This window comes from Stylophora pistillata, unplaced genomic scaffold, assembly GCF_964205215.1.
Source record: "Stylophora pistillata unplaced genomic scaffold, jaStyPist1.2 SCAFFOLD_206, whole genome shotgun sequence".
Lineage (NCBI taxonomy): Eukaryota > Metazoa > Cnidaria > Anthozoa > Scleractinia > Pocilloporidae > Stylophora > Stylophora pistillata.
Window position 1 is genome coordinate 1 of NW_028290922.1, and position 24,275 is coordinate 24,275.

At 37.8% G+C, this 24,275-nt stretch overlaps 2 protein-coding genes and 1 long non-coding RNA gene across 3 annotated transcripts; all 3 read right to left on the reverse strand.

Moving 5' to 3' along the window:
* Positions 1–29: 29 nt before the first annotated feature.
* Positions 30–15,629, reverse strand: LOC111342009 (uncharacterized). Its single transcript, XM_088746739.1, has 11 exons — positions 15,570–15,629; positions 15,151–15,178; positions 11,326–11,508; positions 10,368–10,484; positions 5,578–5,762; positions 5,253–5,372; positions 4,526–4,602; positions 4,172–4,212; positions 3,739–3,835; positions 3,057–3,153; positions 30–1,476 (listed from the first exon to the last, which is right to left on the reverse strand). The coding sequence occupies exons 3-11, from the start codon at positions 11,489–11,491 to the stop codon at positions 142–144; spliced, it is 2,235 nt and encodes a 744-aa protein (XP_088602865.1). The 5' UTR covers positions 11,492–11,508; positions 15,151–15,178; positions 15,570–15,629; the 3' UTR covers positions 30–141.
* On the reverse strand, positions 8,988–10,197 carry LOC148715599 (uncharacterized). The gene is made up of 2 exons (XR_015995934.1): positions 9,527–10,197; positions 8,988–9,405 (listed from the first exon to the last, which is right to left on the reverse strand). It is a non-coding gene; the product is annotated as an uncharacterized LOC148715599 (long non-coding RNA).
* Positions 15,630–19,083: 3,454 nt separating the features above from the next.
* On the reverse strand, positions 19,084–23,507 carry LOC111345189 (telokin). The gene is made up of 4 exons (XM_088746740.1): positions 22,700–23,507; positions 21,605–21,646; positions 20,334–20,582; positions 19,084–19,369 (listed from the first exon to the last, which is right to left on the reverse strand). Exons 1-4 carry the CDS (start codon positions 22,872–22,874, stop codon positions 19,344–19,346), a joined length of 492 nt encoding a protein of 163 aa, XP_088602866.1. The 5' UTR covers positions 22,875–23,507; the 3' UTR covers positions 19,084–19,343.
* Between the last annotated feature and the right edge of the window lie 768 nt (positions 23,508–24,275).

Sequence of the window (24,275 nt, forward strand, 5' to 3'; positions counted from 1 at the left end):
ACAATTGTAAGATGAACATTACATCATAAAATCAGGAGCCACAAAAAGATGAGCCTAAGGTTTTCGAGGTCTAGACCTCAAATTACCACTGAGCAATATACGAGTACAACATTGGAGGCTCAGCAATTCTGGTATCGTGCCTCAGTCTTGCACAAGAGGAGTTGCATCGGATGACTCCTCGTTTTCGTCATTTCCGGTTTCGTCTGTATCCACGGCCGTTAGTTGATAACCATTACTCTCTTGCACACCAACCTCTTCATCACAAAAGTCCTCAGCATCACCTTGATCCTCCATATGCCTTCCAATATCGTCTTGTTCATCCTCTGTGTTCACTAGTTGGCAAGTGTTAGGTTCTTCCCCTCCTGCCTCCTTCACAGATTGTACTGCTGCAGCACCCTGATCATCAGCATGAGTTTCAGGTTTGCTTGTTCCACCTTCTTCGACATCTGGAGGACAGGCAGAATCAACATGGCCTTTTTCTTCAATCAGGGAAGGGTATTTGAAAGAATCGATATCTTCTTCCCCGATTACGGGAGAAAATTGTGAAGCATCAGGTATGTTCACCTCAGTGGCAAGGGGGTGTGCTTCAGAGTTAGGATCGTATTCTACAAGCACAGGAGGGCATACTGTAGCTTCCAAACCTTTTCCCCCACTCATAGAGGCGCATGCGGAATTGTTGGAATCTTCCTTCTCAATCACAAGAGAGCATGTTGAACAGTCAGGATTTTCCTCGTCAGTCACAAGTGGGCATACCGGAGTACCAAGACCATTATCGTCCATCACCAAGGAAGATGGCAAAAGATCGATATCTTTTTCTTCAATCGCAAGAGGGCACTCAGGGTCATCAATAGCTTCCTCCTCAAGACCAAGAGAGTACTCGGAGTCACCAAAATCTTCCTCCTCGTTCTCGCTGAGGTATGGTAAAGTCTCACTCTCGTATAGGTACGCTGAGGCATCAATATCTTTTTCATCATTCTTGAAAGAGTGCGCTACCCCACCCTCTTCTCCTACTTTGATTCCGAGAGGGAAAGCTCGAGTACCATCTTCTATTGCAGCCACAAACGGATGCGCAGTAGCGCCGTGTTCATCCACTTTACTGTTGGGATGTGTTGCAGCTGCTCCTTCGTCCACCACGGTATTTCTGAAGGGGAAAGCCGTTGCGGCGCCGTCTATTGCAACCCCAAAAGGATGCGCTGTAGCCCCGTGTTCACACACTTCATGGTCGTGATTTGCTGCAGCTGCCCCTTCGTCTCCTACGCTAATTGCGAGAGGGAAAGCTGTAGCACCATCGTCTATTGCAACCCCAAAAGGATATGCAATAGCACCGTGTTCACCCACCTCACGGTTGGAATTTGCTGCAGCTGCTCCCTGCTCATCCGGTCCTTTATCTTCTCGGTTTGCAGCAGCTCCACGATCATCGATAAACTTGTACTTATCGTGATTATACTTGTCCATGTCCACGATATCCACATATGTCTGTGATAAAAATGGAAGGTTATTGGGAGTTAGGTTCATCGTGAAACGAGGAGCAGTCCAAAACTGAATAATAATGAAGATCAGGCATCGATTGCAAACACAAGAACCATTTACTTATATGAATTGATAAAGAAATAAAAGCAAGTAAGGTCAACTTCTTTCTTCCAAATTATACCTTAATAACTGTTCCATACTCGTTAGTAATTAACAATTAAAGAAGTCTTGACTGTGCTCTGGTCTGTTGTAAAGCCGGCTAAAAGAATGGAGGAGAAACGCGAAACGTGGACGAGTGTTTTTTCTCGCTACTTCTTTATCGTTTGTTTTGTAATGAAGAATCCGTCAAATCCCCAACGCATTACTTGCTATTTTCAAAACATATTCTAATTCTCCAATCAAACAGAGGTGATGTTGGTATGTTCTGTACTCCCACAAAACATGCTACAAATCAGAATTCTTGCTAGAATGGTTCAAATAATCTGATTGTTTGAATAAGACTTCAGCTGCCAAAAATATCAGACCATCAAAGTTTACAATCTGTAAGAGCTCACCAACTTAAATAGTTCGGCAACTGGAATCTAGAACACTTTTGCCTGAAGTTTTCTATTTTTAATACAGAATCTGAAGTGAAATGCATGATGAAATCAGCCTGAATCGTGGCTCATAAAAACATGCAAGTTTTTTCAAATGCCAATAAGCAAGCAAACTGCCCGAGGCGTATGTTATATGAATGAACGACAGCCGAATTCTTGGGAACTTGAAGATCGCTCGGGATGACAGCGCCGTAACATACGGCTGTTGTGATTGATGTGGCCTTCCACTCAACGCATCGGGATATTAGAGTGAGCCGTTAGTTGTTCCCTTTGAGATATCTGAGGCTTGCTTTACTGCCATCAACGGAGTTCAGCAGTCGCTTTCACACCATTGTGATTTTATTTTGTTAACAATTATACTAGTTCGGTTACATTTTCAAGATTTATTATTCCTTTTTTAATGGTTCTATTATGTTTTTGACCTGGAAAATATGCATACTATACGAGTGTTGCCTGTGTTTGAGTTTTATTACCGTATGAGAGCTCGCAATCTGACTCAGCGCGAAAACATTCAAGCGGTCCTTTTCGTATTCTCTTTGAGGATATCTGTCTCCGCGCAAGTTATAATAACGTTAATTATGGCGCTTGGCATGTCTGCAATTCCTTGGTGGTTCTTCTGTAGTTACTTGTCGGCTCGTTTGTTCCGAAATATCGCTTTCAATTAACGAAAAATAAAGTAGAGAGAATTCTGAGAACTGGTCGAAGTACAAATTGGCAGATAGCGGACAGCTTTAGCTCAGCTCCTTGTTTCGTAATCTAGTAGAACACTCTCTTCCAGCCATTGACAGGGCGCATTATATCCGAACTTCATTAGGATATAATACACAGACCTGTACCTCACGAAAACAAACAAATGCTTTTGTAAAGGAAACAGACATTAGACAAACAGGCAAACACAAGAAAACGAAGAGAAACAAAGAGCAAAATATAAAACGGAAAAATACCCAGAAAGGACAACACGTTGTCTGAATTAGATACTCTATGGCAAACCTTTGTTTTAAGATAGGTTTCCATTGTTTTGCAGAGGTTAACAAAATGTGGCCGGGCAGCTATTTGATATTTCCAGCAGCTTAACATCACCGCGTATCTATAGAAAAACAGTGACATTTTCTTACCGTAAGACTTGAGAGGCCACAACTAGGTACAATTATACTCGAAATGCTAAGTTTACTTTAAAAAAAAATAGCTTGGCTTACCTTGTTACATCGCAGTTCAAATAGAGCTCGGATTAAAAACCAACTTAATGTGAATTTAACTCACCAAAGTTGAACTGACTGAAGTGTGTGATGAGAATCTCATTTTTAACACGTCTTTTTTGTTTGTTTATTTTTTGTTTTGTTTGTTTTTGTTTTCTTTTGTTTTGTTTTGTTTCATTTTGTCTTGTTTTGTTTTGGTTTGGTTTCATTTTGTTTTGTTCTGTTTGTTTTGTGACTTTTTATTTATGGGGTAAATTTGTTAGGAAGGCTACTTATTCAATCTGAATAGGTTTTAAGGTTCAAGAAATATTCATATCATCATCATAGTCATTATTGCTGTTTTCGTCACCTGATAAAGTTAATACAAGCTACAATAAATCCAATTACTATTGCTATCCTATCGCACTGTATTTATGCAACTTTACATTTACTTTCTACAATCCATGTTCAGTATTACATAGAGAAGCCGAACTTACAAACTGTCGTCGATATGTTCAGGCTTTGGCAAACGGTAACCTTGTTGGATTTTTCTCATTGTCGTGGTTTCAGACCATCCTTCGTATGGAATGCCTCCTGTGGACAAATAATAAATTTTCTATTTGCTAAATGAGCACGGCTTTTTTGCTCTAATCGCTTCTATTCCAAAAGGCAAGATCGGAATGATTTCACTATTAAAGCGATAGTTATCGAATATTCATGTTTTACACAAAATATTAGATAAAAGGAGAAAGGTTTTCAAACGATTTGATAAATACTGTATTCATCGTCGACATTGAGTATTTCCATTTACTTCTCTATCATGCAATGATTTTGTATCCGGTTGGGTATAGCCTTTCAATTAGTAATCGTGTAAGCGATTTCGGCGAGTCTATTTTTGAAAGTTAAGTAACAAGTAAGTGAACTTAGTACCGATTGTGAAGATTTCAAACAAGACTATGCCATAAGACCACCTGTGGAAGAAATGGAAGGATGACCATTCATGTCAACTGTGGTAGAGAAATAACCTTGACTCAGGTACTTGAACTATTTCTAAATTTGTCCATTATTTTATAAGCAATTATTCATTTATCTTTTCGTCTTTTTTTTTTGTTTACTCAGGTTCTAAATATGGCTACAGCTCTATCATCAGTTCCCCGGCTCGACATCTCCTAAGGACACTCTGATCAGAAAAGCAATGAATATTCTAAAATCTTCAATTTATTAAGGGGCCATTGTAAACAGGTTGACATTTATAATACATATAATAACGTATACGGTACGTACACATCACTTTTGGTTGACAGCTGTTCCACATGGCCGAAAAGAATCTCGGGTGCACTCCATTTGATTGGGATGCATCCCTACATAAGTATCCAGAGCCTATAAGCATGTGTGATCTAAAGGGACTGGAATACAACCTCAGAAATATTTTGCATATAAGATATAACCCCTATTTCAGCTTAGATGTGAGGTGTCGCGATAAATCCGAGAGCAGTACACGTGTTTGTAAAATATTTCTGTGAATACAAATTACGTACTACTTTTTCTTTACGTCTCCTGTATTTACTTTGCCTTTCGACATGTTGAGTGTGTACTCGTGCTTTAAGAGAACATTTTCACCTCTGATTTTTTTTTAGATCCTGCGTTCACACCTTAGGTACAGTGTACATTTTATCTAAGTGAAAACTTCGATACACATAAATCGAATCGCGTTCCTATAAGGGAATCACGTTTTGCAATAAAACTGTATAAGAAGTAAGTAAGGTTCGTAAGGACAGTTCAAGTTTCAAAATTAAATAGAGGGCGATTCTACTTGACGTCATTATCTGGCATACTCCCATATTTCAATGAATTTTTCACATCTGAATATTTCATACCAACAGCCCAAAAATAAATCTCACGTCTATACCTTGTGTATACATGTAGGGAAAGCTAACCACACATTATGCATTTAGTGACAGTCAAATAACAACTCACTACACAAGTTATTCGAAAAAAATCTGAGAATGACCTTCTTGGCATTTCCTGGGCCGTATTTGAAATCTTGATAAGAGAGCCCAAAATCAGTCAACTTGCATACGCGATGCTCATCGAGGAGGATGTTGCGAGCTGCAAGATCGCGATGAATTATCTGAAATTGAAAAAGAAAAAAAAGATGCGATGGGCTAATGACGAAATAAATAAAGAGCAAGAAACTCACTTCAAAGAAGAAAATGGAAAACAAAGGTATTTTTCAAACCCTTTTCGTGTAACTGAGTGATTCCAATGTGCTTGATCTTTTAGTCGTATGATGATCTACTTGCGAAATGCAAACCAAGAGGAGTTTTAATACTTACCCCTCTAGACGCGAGAAAAGTCATACCATGTGCGATCTGTTTAGCGAACAGCACCATGTCATATGTTGTCAAGTGGTCAACCCTTCCGACCCCACGATGATAGTGGTCGAAAACCCCCCTGGATTTTCTGAGATAACCCAGCAAGTCACCACGCCACAGGTACTCCATGATAAGTATTGGCTGAGCTAAATGAGTTCAAACAAGAATTTGCAAATCATCATAAGAGAAGCAGAGCAGACGTTTCAAAATGTTCTAAATTGTACATGCCTATTTGATCTATAAGGTCGTAGTAGTAACAAGTATGATAAATACTGTAAGAAATAGACAACTTTTTTGAGAGAGATGTTTCGGCATGCTTGTGCCATCTTCAATCAATGAGTAACCGAACGTGAGTAATTATATATAACAGATAAGAAGATGAATAAAATATTTACAGTATGATGTCATACAAAAGCGGGTACTAATTACAACGTGACACCAAACATCAAAGGTGTGAACTAAAACGCTAGAAAAGTGTTATAATGCTGTAATTGTTTGTTAAGTTCAGGTTTTATCTTATTTATATAAAAATAAAAAAGCTTCCTTGAGTTTTAAATCAATTGAGTTGTTAGCAGAATCCAGAATACTAAAGCAAGAAAGGAAGCATTTGGTCTTACAAGAAGGAGATGTGTTGAAATGCTTAAAAATATGCGAGTTTTTATCGCTTTCCGTGTGCTCCTTTATCCTAGTAGAGAAGTGGCGACTAGTTTCGCCAATATAACGGGAACTACATCCCGCACAAGAAAATTGATGAACACTTCTCCAGCGTTTTAGCTTACACCTTTGATGTTTGGTGTCACGTAATTAGTACCCGCTTTTTTTTTCACGTAATTAGTACCCGCTTTTACATCATACTGCAAATATTTTATTCATCTACTGATCTGTTATATATAATTACTCACGTTCGGTTGCTCATTGATTGAAGATGGCATAAGCATACCGAAGCATGTCTCTTAAAAAACTTGTCTATTTCTTGCAATATTTGATCTATATAGTAGGTTTTATCTTTCATGAACCAAAGTAGAGACAGAGAGAGAAAAGAGAAAGAAGGAACACGCGGACAGAAATATGACGACAGGCAGACACATATGACAGATAGAGGACTACAGACAGACAGACGGGCGAATGAACGGAAAGTCAGGCAAAGGGATGGCAGATAAATAGACAGAGACTCGCCATCCTAAATCGAAGCTTTAATCACATTTTACATTTTAGAGCGCTAAATGTCTGGAAAACAAATAGGAGCAACTTCAGAATACCCGGCCACTCATGCTCTTTATAAATCGAGTGCTCCCGTGGTCCGCAGTCCGAAGTCGGCTAGCAAATAAAATGTAGTTGCTAAGATAAATAATGAAGTGCTACCGCTGTCTGCCCTACCAAAGTCGATAAATAAGTAGTAAACTAATTTATAAAGTCAAGTGATAACGCGGTCCGCACTCCCGCAGTGGATGAATAAGTATTAAACTAATTTTTAAACTGAAGTGCTACCGCGGTCCGCACTCCCGCAGTGGATGAATAAGTATTAAACTAATTTTTAAACTGAAGTGCTACCGCGGTCCGCACTCCCGCAGTGGATGAATAAATATTAAACTAATTTTTAAACTGAAGTGCTACCGCGGTCCGCAGTACCGAAGTGGATGAATATGTATGAAATGAATCTTTAAAATGAGGTGCTACCGCTATCTGCACCACTGAAGTAGATGAATATGTAGTAATGGAACTTTTAAACTCAAGTGCTACCGCGGTCCGCACTCCCGCAGTCGATGAATAAGTATTAAACTAATTTTTAAACTGAAGTGCTACCGCGGTCCGCACTCCCGCCGTGGATGAATAAGTATTAAACTAGGTGTTAAAATGAACTGCTACCGCGGTCCGCAGTACTGCAGTCCTTGAATAAGTAATAAAGTAAGCTCTAAACTAAATTGCCATACGCTAAAACCCTAAAAAGAAATACGTTAAAAGCCTAAAACCTAACTCCTAACCCTAACCCAAAACCCTAACCCGAGGGTTATGAGTGTTTCAAAACATCCTGAAATAAAGCATTGTAATTAACTATGTGGAAGCTTAAAAGATGTGAAATACAAGAAAATTAGCCAATAGAGGTTTCCTGCTGACGTCACGTATGCCGTAGCAACCATGTTGGCCGCCATCTTGAAAGTCAGGTCTTCCGATGTTAACAAGCGATTCTGACCATGTCTGCAAAAAAAACTTACTTTTTAACGCTCGATCCGCTCGATAAAGAGAAATATTTACAAAAAATAGCTTGTATAGACAACATTGATCCGTTTGAGATCGCAAATAAGGAATGCTGGTCAAATGTTAGCGATTTTCCACCGATAACTTACGTGGTCCTCGTGAACCATCTAGTCCTAAATTCACTGGACGAAAAAATTAGGATGTATATGAAGACAGTTTAAAAAAATTTCGTCTCTTTAGATTTTGCAAACGAAATTTTACGCCATGAATTTTAGCCAAAAGGTACTTTGTATTGCTTCCCAATAATGCTAGCTGAGTGGCTGCAAATCCTTTAGAAGATCAATTGTAAGTTTAAAGCGCTTTGACAACCTACAATCCAAAAATGTTTGATGGTTTTACTCCCTCGAAATGGTTATATTTTCAGCTGAACCGCTGTGTTTCCTTGACACAGCGATGTTAACCTTATAGCAATTTTTCTCATTGCTTTACCACATGGTTGGCTCTCGAAACAATGATTTCTTTTGTTCAAAGGTTGGAAAAATTGGATGGAACATCAAAAGAAATTTGATATAAATGTTTATAGACCAGATACATCACTAAGTGATGAGCCAGCTCTAGGAAATCACTCGGGTGTAATACACTGATGGGTAGACCCTTAATACATCAGGTCTATAAGGAAACATTGGGTTACACAACAACCCAAAATGACCCACCAAGAGGTTCAGGGAAAAAATCCTCACCAAAAATGAATTGCCAACCCCTTCCCCAAAGAACGAAATATTTGGACCCTTACAGTAATTATCTAGAAAAATAGGGCTACACTGCATTCATGTGTGTCACATTAAGAGCAGCCCCTTTGCAACAGCTCAAGGAGCACTTCTAGTGGGTTTTTTATTTTTATTTTTGGCAGCCTGTGTGTTGCCTCTAAGAAAACACTGGGTTACACCACCATTTGCTGGTGCCCAAATTACACAGTCTCTAAAAAATAGAAGTCACACTCATCAATACTGCTCCAAATAACAATAATAATTCATTCACTCCCAATAATTAAATTTTACAGTAAAGTACACAATTAGTGCATTGATATTTATGGAAAATACATGGAAACACAACCTCAAATAGAAAACAGAACAAAACAGGTGATATTCTGGTACAAAAAATTCTGCCCCTGAAAATGAAATAAACCAGACACAAGAGTGGCACGGCTCACTCCCTGCCAAAGCTATATAAATTTTTAATTCCAATATGCATTGACTTGTATACAAGTCCCCACGACACTGCAATGCAATGTGCTTCCATGGGTATATGCTCCAATTAACTAGTAATTTCAAGGTTTATCAACCTCAATTAACCTTAAAAGTCAAACTTATTCCAATGAAAAAGTTTGCATGCAAACTATTCTGGTTTCCCATACTAGAAAGTTCAATGTTGGGAAAGCCACAAATGAAACATTACTCACTTCCGAACACCAGAGAAGCACTGACTGGCAAGATGTGCCATTTTTCCAGCTGCCAACCTTCGCTGTGCCATCGAGAAAGTTTTAAGTGCTTCAATGGGTATGCTCTGATGAACTGGTAATTTCAATGTTCACATCTATCTCAAACAAACTTAAAAGTCAAACTTACTCCAGAGAAACAGTTTGCATGTAAACTATTCTGGTTTACAATACCAGAAACTACAATTTCAGGAAAGCCACAAATGAAACATTACTCACTTTGAACAACAGATAAGTCCTGATTGGCAAGACTTAACATTGAGAAAGCCGTCAGTGCTTTAATAAGGACTACTTAGGATTTCGATTTGAGTCTTTTAGACGAAAGATCGAGCGCTTTTTCTCCTTGATGGACGATAACACTTGAAAAACAATAATATCCCTTCTTGTCGCGATTTGAGCGGTTGGAACCACCGACAACAGAGCAAAAATTGACCATCTTTACTTCAGCCCTTCGGTTCGTCTTATGTTTTCCGCGAGAGGTTGACCTTCAAGGTGGCCGTCAATGCGTTTCTATGGAAACGTGACGTCATGCGGGAAACCTCTGTCGACTGCGGGACTACGGTAGCAAGGAAGAACAAGATAAACACCAACTCGTATGATGCAAGCGGAATATTTTCTGATGTTTAATATCGTCGGCATCCGTTCGTATCGAGAGACGAACCTCAACACTTACTACGATGTTTAATATAATGCAGATATTAGGTAAAGGATATGCAAGCGGTATATTTTGTGATGTTTAATATCGTCGGCATCCGTTCGTATCGAGAGACGAACCTCAATACTAACTACGATGTTTAATATAATGCAGATATTAGATAAAGTATGTCGACTGCGGTACTGCGGTGGCAGGATTTGATGAATGATTTTTCAGTGGCCGGGTATTCTGAAGTTTAGCCAACAAATAAATAACAAAATAAATTTAAAAAAAAATGGAAGTATTCCCTGAATTAGCCCAGCATCTTAGCAATACAATTGTTTAAAGTGGTGGTTGAATTGTCCCCGAGATGTTTTTATCCTTACTGTGACTCGGCTGATTCCAATCATAACAATAGCTGATTACCTCCAACTGTAACACAGCCAATGAACTTAACAACGTTCTCATGGCCCATCCTTCCAAAGAGTTTTAATAACTCGATCTCTCTTAGCAGGGCCTTTCTCCCTTGTTCTCCAGAGATTGCTAGGAAACCACAAAAACAAAACAAAATGCAATAATTTATTAATAGAGACAGTTTATTTGGTGGTTAACACGCTCATCTGAAGGGGTTGTATATTTGGTGCTAAATAATCAGCACAAGTTACAGTGCACAAGGTCTATCTAAATCAAAACTCACAAACTCATTTATATTTGCTAAGAAAAAAAATCAGTTGGCGTTTCTCTTCATTTGTACGATATTTCACTTGTATGATATTTCCTCAACTAGATTCATCGTCACTTAAATAAAAGGTCTTTACCACTTAAATGCTACGCAATCCTTTTTTCTATTTTAGTTTATTATATAAAGTAACTTCTGATGGGTTTTGTTTTTGTTTTGTTCTTGTTTTTGATGGTTTTGTTTTTAATGATCTGTTTTGCTTCGTTTTCCGATTTAAAATCAGTCCGCAATTTCATTTACGTAATAAGGTGATGCACTTTTAAATCAGTTGGTTAAGTTAGGCCATGTAAACCATGTATGGACATATGGTTCGAATTTTTGTCTCCGAAAAACCGCCCGCTCTCTTGGCCTCTTTGAGGTCAAATAAAAATATTTCCGTCAAAAGTCTCTCAGAGCGCAACATTGCAAAATATTTGACGTCAGGGAGAATTTTCCTTCGAATATTGAACAACGACCACCACCGCATGAGGACAGCACGTGATTGGAGGTGAGATGAAAATAAAGTGAGACTTCATTATATATTGCCAGTAGTAGTTTCCACTTTTATACGCTTCCATAACATAACGTAGAACACAACGCGCGCTCTTATTGTTGAGGATAGTTCAATCAAGCTTTCATAACAAGAGATCTTAAAAATGTACTTACGCAGGTAACACTTGGCAGCAACTGTACGATTTCCACGTCTGCCACGGGACCGACCCAGTAGCGCTCGCCACACAGAGCCAAATGCCCCTCTGCCAATGGGCTCGCGAAAGTTCAGGCGATCAACTGCAATCTCCCATTCATCGGTGTTTGCGTTTAGCTGCCCCATCTCGACTTCATCTTGCTCTTTACCGAACAAATGCAGATGAAAACACAACTTTCATTAAACTATGTTTGTTACCTATCTGTCTTTACATCTCTTAGTCTAGCTCTTTTTTATATAGAAAAAAAGGCATCTTTGCGAGGGTCTATGAGATAATATATATTAAGCGCGTCAAAAAATTCTCGTTTGCCGATGAAAAATTGTTCAAATAGGTGAAATTTGGATACTAGTTTACTGAATGAGCCCGTGCAACATCATCCCAGTACCAGAGATTTGATTTAAAAAAAAAAAAAACACGGAATGAACACAGTATGTGGAATCTGAAGATACCCTGTGCCGACTTGGTGTTTTGCATTTGACGTCGTTTGAATACCGTGCCTCTTACGCGCCTGTCTAGTAGTTAGTAAATAAATGAGTAGCCGTTTTGCATTTTACGTCGTTTGAATACCGTGCCTGTTACGTGCCTGTCTAATGGTTAATAAATCAATTAATAACCAACTAAAACCGGGTTGTCTAAAAATAGGGAGCGGTCTAAAATTGAGTGAACAAGCAATATTTAAAATGGGTCTACAAGAAGGAGTAAGCTAAAATACAACACAATTTTCTCGGCAGTGGCGATTAAGAGACTATCTGTAAGAGCGGTCCGCTCGATTTTGCTTGAGACACTGATTTCGCTCATTTCTTGTGTGTTGTAAAACATTTGTGTACCTATCCTAGAACCACAATCCGTTTGATCGGATCTCTTTCTTTTTCAGAGTCTTACGGATATTAAATTTCACTCGAGCGAGAACTTGTCGAGACACTTTTCAAGACTTTAATTTGAGACAACTTTGGAGAACAATTTATAAAAAAAAAACGAAACTCAGCAAAAAAAAAAAAAATACCCCAGCCATGTGTATTAACTCTATCTTATCCATCGAGGCGACTTTCGTGAACATCGCATTTCAATCAAGGAAACAGGAAGACTTGAATGACACCTTATCGATTTTCTTAAGTCACATACGCGTAAACCGATCAAATTCAAGATAAATTTTTGAAAAAGTGAGGCGTTCTTAACAGATCCAACTAACATAGCTAGGAAGTAGATGCCATAGAAAAGGTAACTACAGAAAAAAACTTTGCGGTCCGACCTTTGCGAAAGCTTTGAGGGACTTGTCAACATGAAGCGTAGCAGATTAGTAAATCGAGCAGCTAGATCTAAAACTGTCAAAAATACGTACGGAAGCAATTTGCATACATTCTTGAGAACAGCAAAAATGCCTTACAACAAACACTCTAAATACTGTGTTCATTCCGTGCAATGGGGCCTAAATAAAAGGTTCTGGTAAGATGCACCTCATTTTACACCACAGAAGACAAGCAAAAAGTCATATGGGTACCCCGGTTAAAAATATATCGACAACTCTATTAATTAATACCAGTTGTAATTTAAAGGAAAAAGTTATGAGAATAAAATGAAATACTCTGTACCAAGAAGCATGCCTTCACTGTTTACACTGAGTCCTAAAGTATTTTAAGCATTTATTCGAATAACTTATGACGATAAGCTCCCCACCCTCCCCCACACCGCGTCGTTCTGTTTTCACTCAGCGGCTGGTCAGCGGTCTTGTTTATGAAGTAAACATGCGATTGCTTTCTGATCGCCGTTCTTGTCGATCAGAAAATCAAAATGCCAACGTGATATTTCCTCGAAGATGAAGCAGTTGTTTTATTTAATTCGTACTTCACATTCGAGTCGAAGTTTGGCTGGCACAGGTTATTTCTTACGGTGGACTGACGAGGGGAAATTGGACGCTAGATGTAGTGTTAGAATGGGAGATGACAAAACGCGGAGCCCTACTCCATGGAGTACCCTGTGGAGTACCTGGATGGAGTACCCCTAAAAATAATGTTTTAGTGAAATAAAATACTTTATGAACATGGTGAATTGTTTAGATGTACACTTCCTGATATATTTTGAGCTTGTCAGCTCTCCGATCGTCGCAGTACGATGTAGTACACGAATTGACCGCCATCTTGAGATTAACATTAATCTGCTGACCACTTCCAACGGAAAGCTTTAACGTAGCTAGCATCCATGAACGTTATCGTTAGTAGGCCGACTCTCATCTATTTTCATATGATCTTCAAGAGGTCAAAAGGACGGATATCCTTCATTCTGCGTCGGGCTTTACGTCTTTCAGAATACTTGTTTATGTGTGGCGTCTGTAAGATGTGTGGCGCTCCATTTAATAACACAAGACCTCATTGGTTTTTTAATTGTGCGAAGCGATGAGGATACAAGCTTACATTTGTAGGTTGAGACTTAAAAAAGGTAGTCTATATCTTTAAACTGAGCCTCTCCTCACCCATCTATTTGTAACGTAATAAAATTGAGGTATGTAAACAAACCAAAAAAAAAAAAAAACAGTGACGGGTCGGTAAATAAATGCGACCAGGGCCGTTGATTTGGGAAATGTAGAAAGCTTAAATATTTTACCTCATGCAGAACTCGAAACAGGGGTTTTTTCATCACGTGGAGATTTTTGTCTTCCCATCAAAGGACTCATTACACAGCGGTAAAACCAAAATGGAGGAACCAGTAAGACTGATATCCCTAGTCACCTGTCCCCCAAAAAAACTGGATTGTACCGAGCTATGACATTCGGAGAGCCGGTAAGCTCAAAATATCTTAAGATATGTACATGTAAACGATTTACTATGTTTATAAAATATTTTATTTCACCAATACATGACTGTTAGGGGGTACTCCATTTAGGTACTCCATAGGGTACTCCATGGAGTAGGGCTCCGCGTTTTGTCATCTCCCTGTTTGAATTGTTGGAAGAAATGGTCGCATAGGAATGCAGGAATGGTAAGTTCAACGATTAATTTCAAAATTTGCTGCTTGAATTTAAAGTAAAGTTCATCTGAATTGCTTTCGTGTGTATTTATGACGGTTTTAGCTCTACCTGCTCGATTTATGTCAGCAACGTTTCATGTTGACAAGTCCCTCATAATGGCGGCCAAAATTGGAGATTGCCGAAAATCAGGTAAGTTCGCGGAGTTATAAACTTTTTGTAAAGGTCGGGCCGCAATTTTTTTTTCTGCATTTACCTTTTCTCTGGCATCTACTTCCTAGCTATGTTAGTTGGATCAGTTAAGAACGCCTCACTTTTTCAAATATTTACCTTGAATTTGATCAGTTTTCGCGTGTGTGACTTAAGCGAACCGATAAGGTGTCATTCAAGTCTTCTTGTTTACTTGATTGTAATGTGATGTTCTCGAAAATCGCCTCGATGGATAAGATAGAGTTAATATACATGGCTGTGGTATTTGTTTCTTCTTGACTTTCGTAGGTTTTTTTAAATTATTCTCCAAAGTTGTCTCAAATTAAAGTCTTGAAAAGTGTCACGACAGACCTTTGCTCCAATGAAATTTAATTTCCGTAAAACTCTGAAAAATGAAGAGATCCGATCTAACAGATTGTGTTTTTAGTATGAGCACTTTAACGTCTTACAACAATCAAGAAATGGGCGAAATCTGTGCCTCAAGCAAAATCGACCGGACCGCTCTTACAGAGACACTCTCTTAACAATTCTATGCACATACTTCTTCAAGAGTTGGAAACCTCGGGTATAACAACATACTTAAAGTAATTATTAAAACAAAGAAAATCTACTAACTTCAACCTGCTGGGCAACTCTTGCAAGGCTATTTTGCAAGGATATGTTGAAAAAGATGAAACAAATGGCTTCGTCGTGAGCAAGAATGAAATCATTAACTTAGTCAAAGCCTACGACTCGTTTTTAAAAATAACACTTAACTTATCTCAGACAATGACTAAAACTAAAAGAAATAAGATGGCTTGCCATGGTAACTAGCTGGATATAATTTATAACCTTCATATGGTTTGATCAGCTAATAGGCTTGCAGGGAGTAAAAAGTGACCTTCGATGTCAGCTCTGGAAATGCAGAACGTGACCTGATAAAAATAGCTCCATTTAAATGCTAAACATTGTCAAGTAAAAAGTCACAGTTTGCCGTATCAAAACATCTTGTTTTCATCGGGTAACCTATGGCATCTCCCTAAAGTTCCTTTTACCTGTCGCACGGCGTTTTCTGATGTATGCATTGAGAGACAGCAGGAATATAAGAGCAGCCACTGGTCCGCCAATGTAGTACCACTCCAGGGAACTGCTGGAAGGAGCTGCTGGGGCTGCTACATTTCATGTAGGAAGCAATTTTGTTTATTAACAAAGGCAACTAGTATCGTCAATTCTCGGGGTACAAAGTTAGAGGGGTAGAATTATATATCTATTTGTCTTGGCAGAATGAGGCAAATTGATGATGAAAAGAAGAAAAGAAAGAAGGATAATATTTTGTCCATTGGCGGAAGGAGAGAGGGGTGGGTTGACTATTGCGTATTAATCTTTTGTGGCACCATCGTTTTTCCAGGTTACATTTTGTGTTCTCTGGAATAGGAAACTCAGTTTGAGTGTCCCTCCTTCTAATGTGGATGGTGGCGCTTTTGAAAAGATTTTGATGGCGGATAGCTTTTTAGGGGCAAATACGAGACACCTCCAATGACTATGACATGCACTTGAGAAAGAATAAAAAAACCGACAGATATCTTAGGGGTTACTCTGATTTCAAAAAAATATGTTCATTCTTTTTTAAAGGTTTTTGTTTATTTATTTATTTTGGTGAGATTGCTATCAGAGTGGTTAAAAATTCCCTGTAAATGTAAATGTAGATTGGAAAATTACCCGAAATACAAAGTACATCACCATAAAAAATAACATAGCCATCTCCACGCATGAGATGCTGCTACTGTTTCTAACTTCGTTTTGATTTGGAGATTTTAGTCTCAAAATGGAAAAAAAAACAATGAAAAAGTTTAGAAACATAAAAATTCGAGGTTTTAGTTTAGAGCAATGGCCTTGCATTTACACCAGCTTACCTTTTACGTCCAATGTCACAGAAGAGCGAGCTGCGGTTCCTGGCTTGTTACTTACTTCACAAGAATATTCACCACTGTCCTCTTCCCCAACCTCAGTAATAATAAGTTTACTCTTTCTTTCATCTAATCGGGTATCTATAACTGCTTGTTCTTTTAATGATTCTCCATCTTTTTGCCATTTTATGTTTACGGTTTCCTTGTTAACTTTGCAGATCAATGTGAGGACTTCTCCTGATGTGAGTGTTTGATGCGTTTCTGGAACAACTTGAGCAGAGGCTTTTCCTTACATTAGGAAAGAGAAAATCGATGAAAATACTTATCTCACTTTGAAATTGCAGCTGCAGTATCCACACAAAACAAACCAACAAACAGACAAATAAACAATGATATGGAAACGCGCCGATCCAGATGTGGCCTTTGAATATTGTTTTCGGAACATTTCAATTTACCTAATGTCACTACGAGTTACAAAGTTCCGCAACTTAACTCATTCAGGAATGGAGAAGTTTTTTGTGTTTCCATCACGGTCAAGACTGGTAATTTTTGTGTCACGCGCAAAAATGATTTTTGAGTTTGGCTTTCCTTTCCAAATCCTCCTGCTCTAATCTGAACTTCCTGGATCTCTCCGTAGCAGAGATATCTAATGTTCCAGCTAAGATGTATGAAGCATATTAATCAAAAGACAATAGCGCCATTACATTAGTTTTTCCTTGCTTTATTAATCTTTCCAAATCTACTCAGTTGACTCAAATAGGGGATTCCTTCCAATAATTTGGTACAAATCTTATCCCTACGTAATGTAATAGGCTCAAGAACATTGTTACTTAGGATTGATTTCGCCCGTATTGACTCTTGAGCTTACTTAAATGTAAGAAGATTCTAGCTTCGATGATAATGAAACTTCAACAATAATTATACCTATTCGATCTCTTAGTTTCTTTGTCTTTACACATCAGCTCATAATTGAAGTTGTGTAGTCTGAAAACAGTCTAAATGCACGACCCTTGAACCCATGTTTCCATCCTTTCTCACCACCACCGACACCTTTATCTTTATCTCTACGTTCATCCCCAACATCTTCAACTTCTTATTCATCTTTATGCCAATTATCAAAATTTTTTTGAATAAACTTACCGTAAACACGCAGTACTGCAGAGGAACTAGTTTTATTTTCTTTGTTTTTCGCTGTACAATTGTAAGTGCCCTCCATCTCTTTTGTGGCACGTGGCAATTCCAGCAGTGATTCTCCTTCTTGATCACTCTGATGGATACCAGATGGCAGGACACCATTATTAAAATCCCAGACAAATGTTGGTGTTGGAGCACCAGAGGCTACGCATCTTAAGTTGACAGGGTATCCTTCGGTAACAGATTGGTCTGTTGGAGGTGCAATGATCTGGGGAGAGACTTAAAGTAAAAATATCACTAAGTTAAGGATCGCATTGTCCATTTTATTTTAACACCACACCCCCCTCCGATTTCCCGTAAAAGCAAACTACGTAATTCTCAAACCTATTTTCAATCCAAGTGATCTCGCAATCAGTTTTCTCGTTTGGTAAAGATAGGTCTAGTCCAGTCCAATGTGGCATTAAAACAGTATATTTTTAATTGCCTTAAATATTTCCTATCCTAGCAAAAGTACGGAGCAATAATAACTTTATTATCTATTCATTTCATTTTTAGCTCATTCTTATAGGTTGGTGGGTGTAATAGGTGTAATGTCAACGAACTATGTTACCATCTTCTAAGATTACCAGTTTCTATAGGTTCATAGTAAAGTCCTTAAATTCGATAAATAGCCTGGCAACGATGGTCAAAAAATGACGAAAGGTTTCGATTCCGTGAAAACATTACACCAAATCTGTCATTTTATAGACCCAAATTGTCCGTTGTAACAAGGGTACAAGTTCATAATGACGTCAGGATTGTTTTCATATATCTTTTCGTAAACTCGGTCGCTGATTTAGCACGGATGTTTTTACAAAGATCGCTTTCCAGCTTCAATGATAAATATTTACCAGATAATGCTGCACTGGTAGCCGCTTTGACAGACTATAACGCGTATACTGTTACTAATGTACATTAAATTATGACTACTCAGTCATTAATATTCATCGAATAATTTGATGAGGAGAGAGATGGGAAGGTCAATTCAAACCTCAAACAAATTTTTATATTAAATGATGCCATTGCAAAAAAGATGGAGTGTTGAGATCTATAAAGTCAAAATTCCTCGACACGACAAAGACAAATCGGTTAAGACTGCCCAAAAACTAACTGTTTGCGTCTAAATTCAACATCAATTGACATCTCTTATATTAGTTGAAATGTACTCGCTGTTTAGATGTCATCATCAACTGAGTTCTCTTTCGTTATGTCTATCAATTCTGAGGTATATGTAATGTGGTTTGAAACCCTTAAATCTGATGTGGAACCTAGGAATCGGCTTTCTTTGTCATCTAGTTAAAAATTTAAACCGATAATAGACTTCAGCTGTTTTTATTCATAAATGAGAACCATAACTCCCACCACTTCAATCCGAAAAGTTGAGTTCTTGCTCTCTTCGATGTTTTTGGCGCTGCATGTGTACGTAGATCTACTTATTTTTGTTTTCTTATTGTTTGTTTAGATTGACGTAGACAACGTATACTACCATGCTCCAAGATTAGCAGTTTCTGTATGTTTATTGTATACACTTACTTCGAATATAACTAGGCAGATGATCAAAACAATACAAAGCGCTAGCACTCCGCCACAACAGAAAGTAAAACTGTCGTATAATACATCCAAATTGGCCGGTTAACAAAAGCGGGACCACACGAATTGTTCGTTAATGTCCAATGGTGATGCTGGTTTCCATAGTTTTTCCCAAAGAGTGAACTTTTGTCTGTACTGGCGGGATATCCAATGCGAGAGTCAAATGTATGTGATCGAGAACCGTTCTATAGAAAAACCAACGAGTGATGGTAAATGTAACTCAAAGAAGCTACGGGGATGGTTCTATCGAATCTATTTCCGACTTCAATTATTTTGATATAAATATAGTTTATGATGTAATGATAGCCACCTTGACCAACTTCAAGGCCCTCACGCCTGAATTCATTGTTATTTACAAAGGAATATGATGACAAGCGAAAAAGAAAGGATGAATTAAAATCTTAAAGGTACTTATACGAGAAATAATGTCACAAAATGATGCTTTGAGATCTATAAAAGTCACGTTTTTTTGACGCTCCAAAAATGTAGCCTTTCAACGCCTCAAAAATTAATCGCATTTATTTAAACAAAAGAAACCAATCTACGCTTGATATACGAGCTAACATGAAATCGTATTTAAAATGTTACCATTAACTAATAACATATAGGGCAAAGCTACTGAATGCTGATTTGTCAATAAAGAGAGTAGTTTTTCTTAATTTTGCTTGTGAAGAGGGCAAAATTAACTTCGCTTTAACTTTGTTTGAAAAAGCGCCAACTTTATATTTTCAAAGTTGAAAGTTTGTCAGCAGGCCTGGTTTTCAATGTCCTGGTATGTTTGTGCAAAAATAGAATTTCATTCAGCTTATTCGCACGTTTCTAGTGATTGATTCTTTGTCAACATTAAATGGTTTGCTGTGACTGATTACTCGGTATTTTTTTTGTTAATTACTGACAGTATTTTTCCCTTTATTTCATTAACGAGCAATCACATTGGGTTCTTGTAAAATTAAGGATCAGTATCACTTGTGTTTTCAGAAGTTGTTAAAATTGCACTCGTCGCTGCTCGACTTGGGCAATTTCAGCAAATTCTGAAAGCACGCGTGATTTTAATCCTTAATCTTACTCGACCCCATGCAATTACCAATACTTATAACCAGTGACAATGAACCACAGTTTTTTTTTCGCTTGTATCAATGAGAACCATACCTCCGATAATTTCAATCCAGATGCTTGATGTCTTGTTTCCTAAGCTGTTTGTGGCGCTGCATGTGTATTGGCCAGAGTCCTCTAGCCTCGCTTGACGAATCGTGAAAGTGTTCTTGTTGCCGATATTCACCCCATCTTGAGTCCAGAGTACCTCAGGTTTTGGGCAACCTCTTAGGAAGCAATCGAACTGAAGGGATGAATTATACGGAAGCGACTGGTTCGTGAGATGAGAACTAATTTCAGGAGGACCTGGGCAAAGAATTGACAGATGCAATTCAAAGTAGGTGAAAATAAAAACATTGAAATAATAAGAATATTTAAAAGTTAACAAAATGTAACATTTCATCCGAAAGTAGCTTCGCTTTCCTTCTCATTATTTTTGGCGCTGCACGTGTATTGATCAGCGACTCCATAATTCACTCGATTCTCCAGTAATGGTGAGCATGTTTGTGTTACCAAGTAACCTTCCATCCTTTGCCCAATTTAACTCTGGCTTCGGAAAACCCCTCAAATACAAACTCATTTGAATTGTGGAACCGAGAGTTGTTTCAGGAGGACCTTTTATTTTTGCAAAAAAACAAAACAAATAAAAAATGTAAAAATTGAGCCTATCCCCTCCCCTCATCTCCCTTTTAATAATAATGATAATAATTCAATATTTATATTGCGCAAATTAACATTATGATAAAATGCGTATTAAAATGTTTTGCGGGGGACTTAACAGACTGCTTACAGCAGTTTATAGTTTTTTGTAGAGACTAATTTTATCAGATGCCTCCAATTTCAGAAGACAGGCCAGACCACAACACTGCGGGCTACGTTCCCTACTTTTCATGATAGGTGTGTGAGTTCTTCAATGTCCCTTAATAACCAGTACAGAGAAGATGCGGGATAGTGTCGCTCACAATCTTGGTTTCATTCTCTCCCAAGCTTTCCCCTGCTGTAAAAGCCATAATTATTTTGATTAAGAAAATAGAAAGCGCTCGATTGCTAAAATCACGCCTAGTCTACAAGAAAATGTAATGATCTTTCCTTTCTCAGACTTCAGAAAAATTGGCTCTCTTTTGCCTGACAGAATATAAATCTAGCATCTAATTGGAAAATGATGAAAGTCCTGCAAAGATAAAAATTTAAAATTTTGAATTCAACGCGCTCATTTTCCCCTTTCTTCCTCTTCTTTTTTTTCTTTTAATTGCAAATAATTAAGGGGGGAGAGTTCTTCGGCCAACACTTGAGTCCTTTCATTTCTCCTCATGCATACAACCACTTACATTTAAAAGGCCGTGATTCCTGAGTTCTTGAGCCGTTAAATTCTAGAAGTAAGGTTATCCAGATAATCTTTTAAAAGTAATAAACGATTAGATCTTAAGTCCACTTAATTCTGTCTGAGAATAAAGTGGTCTTTAATAACTCTTGAGGGTTCCTGGACAATTCCCAGTTAAGAAAATAGGAAACAGACAGGGAATGAATTTAATCTGGCGTTAATATCACTTGAACATACATTTGGTACTTTTCTAACCATAGTAATAGTTCATGTTTGGTTATCAATCCATTGTGCATGGTGTAACGCCCTTCAGTTTAATAACAGCCTTTATTACACATAGCACGATAATTTTATTCCATAAGGCTCATTTGTAGAAATCTATAAGCTTTACTTTCACATGTGAAAAAAGCCTATACAGCCAATCAGAATGGCGTACAGCTCTTTCATGTGTCAAAGTATAACAAATCGAATTGCTTGAAAGAACTCCACGAGCGCTCGCTTCCTCGAGCTCGCAGAACTTCTGCAACTGCTCGCATGCTCGTATTCTCAATTTGAAAGCGCTCGCATAATTTGGCCTTTGCTCGAATTGCTTTATTGATATCGTACTTTGATAAAAAAAAAAACTTTTGTAAGTGCAGTTTTCTGTTCAGCACTTTAGTCCCTTCATGTGCATATACTGCGATATTCTCCATTGCCATTAAACTTACATTGTTAGTGAGTTTTTGTTTCTAATTTGCGTTCAGAAAATTATTACAATGAAAACTCTCGTGTTATGTGCAATAAACAGCTCACGACATAGAAAGTGCTTTGTACGGGGTTTTGTTCACTCGTTGTTTGTGTGAAAAGCCCTCACTCGCTCGTACCTCGCTTGTTCGGGTTTTTAACACAAACAACTCGTGAATAAAACCCCGTACGCTGCACTTTCTATGACGTAAACTATATACACTGCATTCTATACAGGAGAAATTTGAATAAAAAAAATTGAATAAATTCATTTGAATAAAATCTTAAAAATGCGTTTGTAGTCTTTAAGAAACGACGGGCAAAAACCCGCATTTACACTTTCGAATTACAAGTATAAAAATCTCGTCTTGTCACTTACCAACTCTTTCCCGGTTCTGTTTACATTCTTTGTAGTCGTCAGTCCATGATGACCACGCCATGCAACCTTTAATTAAAAACAATAAGTTGTGCGAAGAAATCATTGGGGGAAATTTTTTACCAGCTACATAAATATGTACCTTGCCGTAAAGGATACCAACGTAAATAATTGTCATCGTCGATATCCCAGGTTTCTAATTTCCAAGTAGACTTGAAACTAAAATCACCACGTTAAAAAGATAGGTGGCTTGAAGCTTATAAATCAGCCGCCTTACAGGTCCCGAATTATAAGCATCATCCATGTACTACCAACATCCCGCAGGGATTTATCATGTTATCAAGCGCGGGAAAGTGAGGTTTATTTTTGGTTTATGTTTTTTTTTTTCAGAGGGTGGTCGAAGCCATTCATATTCAAGTTTTGCTTCTATTATGCATCTTTGTATTGGCACTATCCACTGATCCACAGAGGAACACTGTGTCCTGTCTGTATCCATTTATTGGGAAGCATTCTTTTGTTCAGTCAACTTTATTATTCCTACTGATAAACGATAGTTCAAGCATAACTACTTACAGTCTGTTAAACAGGTTAGGATGAGGACGTTAGGCGAACATAAGAAGAAAGATTGCACATTCGGTAAGTAAATGAGTGGCTTAATATAACGTTGGATTACTTGGCAACCACATCATAAGCTTCATGAACTAGCTGAACCTGTTGTACTCACCCGCTTATAAATCATGAAAGTATGCCATGAAAGAGAAAAATAGTTTGAAATAAACCCGTTAATTCACTTATCATTTATTTATTTATTTAAACTAACCAGTCTGTTTGTTTGTCTTATTCATCTTTCATGTTGAAGTAAAATAAAATAACAGGGTTTTTTAAATGAGACAAACGATCAGTCCTAACATGACTGACATGGTTTTCAGAAATACATAATAACTGACCACAACTCACAGTAACGTCTTTTCGACTTTAACACTTAATAGAAACAGCTATCGGTTATCGTCAGTGCTATACACCCCCAGATTCCCTTGCTCTGTTTACGATTGCAATTTGCTGATCAGTAGCTAGGTGGTTCAAAGAGACAATGATGTATATTGACTCACAGGAGAGTTCTTTAATAATATGAAAGGAAGATTTTGATAGTTACCTTCCCTTTTGGCTTGGAAGGAAAGATGAGATAATAAAAGATAAGTAGTTCATGATGTAATTCTAATGTGAATATAGTTTTAAGTTATGGAATAGCAATCCATTGTACACTTTTTAGAAAAAAAGGAATTGGGTTCAGTAACGCATGAAAAGCGAGTGATAGCACCTAACTTTACATTTCTCAAACATTTTCCCAGGATGCGACGCGGGAGAATAAGTCCCCAAAAACTTAATTGAAACTGCTAAGGATGGGTTTCCTTTTTAGAGTCCAGTTCAAGTGTTTCATGCCAATATCGAGTTATGAGTTTGACTGATTTTATGTGTCGTATGACTATCAATCAATAAATCAATCCTTTATTTAAACACGTGACACCTAGGAGTACAGAAGTTCTCGTTAAAACGTGTACGTGTATGTACAATTAGAAAT